Genomic DNA, 3,825 nt, shown 5'->3' with positions numbered 1-3,825 from the left:
CATCTCCAGCAGTCGCGGGGTTCTGTAGTCTCGATCTCCGGCAGTCGCGGGGTTGTGTAGTCTCAATCTCTGGCAGTCACAGGGTTGTGTAGTCTCCATCTCCAGCAGTCGTGGGGTTCTGTAGTCTCGATCTCTGGCAGTCGCGGGGTTCTGTAGTCTCCATCTCCAGCAGTCGTGGGGTTCTGTAGTCTCGATCTCCGGCAGTCGTGGGGTTCTGTAGTCTCGATCTCCGGCAGTCGCAGGGTTCTGTAGTCTCGATCTCCGGCAGTCACAGAGTTCTGTAGTCTCACTCTCCGGCAGTCATGGGGTTCTGTAGTCTCCATCTCCAGCAGTCATGGGGTTCTGTAGTCTCGCTCTCCGGCAGTCGCGGGGTTCTGTAGTCTCTCTTGAAGGCGGAGAGTTTGCAGGAAATGTCCTCTTTATCTGTGTTGTGAGTTGGATGGCCCAGAATACGTGACGGAACAGAAAAGTCAGACTCCAAAGTCTAAGGACTTCCTCCCTCAGTAGAAATGTATATAGATCCCAACTGAGGCGGTCATGTTATTCGATCTCTCTGACAACGAGTAGCGTGTTTGGTGGCTCCGTCTGTCTGACCGCTTCCAAGGACCCAGTCAGTCTCCAGTGTGACCATACAATCTGCCTGGCCTGTACCAGAAGCAGCCTAGATACCTCCATCCATTCTGAGGCTGAGCGCCGCGGGAGATACTCATTCCGCGCTGAGCTGAAACGAACGGATAAAATGGCGGTGAGGACGTGGCGACGGAGAGAGTCGGACGGCGGTCCTGAAAACCAAACATCTACCGTGCTGTCCATTCAGTTTGAAAACTTGAATCTCTTGGGCCAGCTTGACTCGGAGGAACAGAGGTTACAACACTTTCTGATGGCCCTGATCTCCAAGAAGGAAGATGCAGAACTTAGACTCAATCATCTGAAAAAGACCAAGAAAGACATCGAGGACAAAGTCGCGGCAGACAACATCACCGCGCTGTTTAAAAACCTCAAGAGCCAGCTGAGAGACCTGGAGGAGAAAGTCTTGGCGGAGGTCCCCAAGCAGAAGAAACACGTGTCCCGTCAAATCAAACATCTCCAGAAGAAAAAGAAGAAGCTGGACAAAAAGATAGTCCAACTGCAGGAGCTGCGTAGGACGCCTGAAGAGATGTCTGATATAGAAGACAACCTTCAGGATGACCAAGAGGATTCTGAAGATCTAAATGAGAACTGGATCCCGGTGATGATACACAAAGCCTTAGCAGATATTACCACCAAGGTCAAGAGAGGGATGGACGTTCCGGAGGTTCCAGACCTCTGCTTGGATGTCTACACAGCTAGCAGCATAATCGCTGTCTCAGGAGATTCAAAAACTGCCACCTTGTTAGAAGAGAGGCTCGACCTACCGGCCGTACCGCAGAGGTTTACCTGGCCTCAAGTGTTGTCCACCCGGGGATTTACTTCGGGACGACATTTCTTTGAAGTGGAGACCAGCGAATCGGGGTCATGGACGGTGGGGATGAGCTACCCCAGTGTAGCGAGAGGAGAAAACGAGACCTTGTTTGGGAACGACCCCAAGTCTTGGTGCATCGTTGCTCTTCCTGGCGTTTATTTCGCAAAACACAACATGAAGGTGGTTGAGTTGCCCCGCAGGGTTTGCAGACAGAGAATTGCAGTCTATCTGGACTATGATGCTGGGCGGCTGTCCTTTTACGAGCTCCGTGACCCCACCAGACACTTGTACACCTTCACCGCGACCTTCGCGGAGCCCCTCCACGCTGCCTTCGCGCTTGCAAGATGTGATGGTCCTGGCTGGGTAAAAATCCGGAGTTAGGACTGATGGTTGGCAAGATGTGGGGCTGTGTTCGGGGTATTTAGGGCAAGAGGTGTTAACCCCTCCATACCGGGCGCTGTCACCCCCTTCCTGCCCAGGCGAATTCCCAGCTTTCAGCGCTGTCACACTTTGAATGACAATTGCGCGGTCGTGCAACACTGTACCCATATGACATTTTCACCAATTGATCAATCCTGATGTACTGACGGCTGATCTCTTCTCTTGAGGCCAAAAAACGCCAGAACAGGACAAATCCCCCCAAATGTCAGGACAGTACCAATCCCCCCCAAATGTCAGGACAGTACAAATCCCCCCCCAAATGTCAGGACAGTACAAATCCCCCCAAATGTCAGGACAGTACAAATCCCCCCCCAAATGTCAGGACAGTACAAATCCCCCCCAAATGTCAGGACAGTACAAATCCCCCCCCAAATGTCAGGACAGTACAAATCCCCCCAAATGTCAGGACAGTACAAATCCCCCCCAAATGTCAGGACAGTACAAATCCCCCCCCCAAATGTCAGGACAGTACAAATCTCCCCCAAATGTCAGGACAGTACAAATCCCCCCCCAAATGTCAGGACAGTACAAATCCCCCCCCAAATGTCAGGACAGTACAAATCCCCCCCCAAATGTCAGGACAGTACAAATCCCCCCAAATGTCAGGACAGTACAAATCCCCCCCAAATGTCAGGACAGTACAAATCCCCCCCAAATGTCAGGACAGTACAAATCTCCCCCAAATGTCAGGACTGTACAAATCCCCCCCAAATGTCAGGACAGTACAAATCTCCCCCAAATGTCAGGACTGTACAAATCCCCCCCAAATATCAGGACAGGACAAATCCCCCCCCAAATGTCAGGACAGTACCAATCCCCCCCAAATGTCAGGACAGTACAAATCCCCCCCCCCCAAATGTCAGGACAGGACAAATCCCCCCCAAATGTCAGGACGGTACAAATCCCCCCAAATGTCAGGACGGTACAAATCCCCCCCAAATGTCAGGACAGGACAAATCCCCCCAAATGTCAGGACGGTACAAATTCCCCCAAATGTCAGGACGGTACAAATCCCCCCAAATGTCAGGACGGTACAAATCCCCCCCCAAATGTCAGGACGGTACAAATCCCCCCCCAAATGTCAGGACGGTACAAATCCCCCCAAATGTCAGGACGGTACAAATCCCCCCCAAATGTCAGGACAGTACAAATCCCCCCACATATCAGGTCAACTCAGCACAGGGATGGTGGGAACCCCTCATAATGGGCTCAGCGGGCGTACAGACCCGGGAATGTATTGCATTGATCTTACCCCTTATCACTGCACTGTCAGAGGGTATAACTCTCCACTGTCTACCAAACACTGAAATATCCATTTGGAGAAGACTGGGCACTAATATTCGCACTGATATTCGCACACTTCGCTTTTCTAGGAATACGATTGGTCACACATCAGCATCACATGTACTTGCACTGCCAATGGACAACCCGATCGCTGGCACCGGATATCCACGGGGCTCTGCAGAGTCAGTTCTTCTTCTTCTCTTTTTTTTTTTAATCTTTCTCAATTTGTATCATAAAATGACAAAGAAAACCTCCACCAATCGTCTTCCACCAATGAGAACGATCTGTAATACCGATTGATAGGATGAGGGGGTGGGGCAGCTGTTCTTCGCTGATCAATCATCAGATGTGATTGGAGGAAAATGTTGCTTTTGTCAGGATAAATGTATAAATGACACCCAGAGATACGGAGTTATAGAAAGGAATTCTTTCATCCGCAATCAGCTGCGACATTCCAAAAGTAACAGAATCTCCACATTGTTTTCCTGTTATAAAATGTGTGATTATAGCAGTGTTTCTCAACTCCAGTCCTCATGGACCCCCAACAGGTCATGTTTTCAGGATTTCCATTATTTTGCACAGGTGATTTGATCAGTTTCACTGCCTTAGTAATTACCACAGCTGTTTCATCTGAGGGAAATCCTGAAAACATGACCTGT

General features: G+C 50.2%; 1 protein-coding gene across 1 annotated transcript; it reads left to right on the top strand.

Moving 5' to 3' along the window:
• The first annotated feature begins 306 nt into the window (after positions 1 to 306).
• Positions 307 to 2,160, top strand: LOC149428548 (E3 ubiquitin-protein ligase TRIM7-like). Its single transcript, XM_089667276.1, has one exon. It carries the CDS (start codon positions 740 to 742, stop codon positions 1,820 to 1,822), a length of 1,083 nt encoding a protein of 360 aa, XP_089523402.1. The 5' UTR covers positions 307 to 739; the 3' UTR covers positions 1,823 to 2,160.
• Positions 2,161 to 3,825: the final 1,665 nt, after the last annotated feature.

Source organism: Staurois parvus, unplaced genomic scaffold (genome assembly GCF_062004578.1).
Source record: "Staurois parvus isolate SC_StPar_1 unplaced genomic scaffold, SC_StPar_1.0 ptg003145l, whole genome shotgun sequence".
Lineage (NCBI taxonomy): Eukaryota > Metazoa > Chordata > Amphibia > Anura > Ranidae > Staurois > Staurois parvus.
Note: the sequence above shows the minus strand (reverse complement) of the source record. Positions and strands in the feature narration are given on the sequence as shown.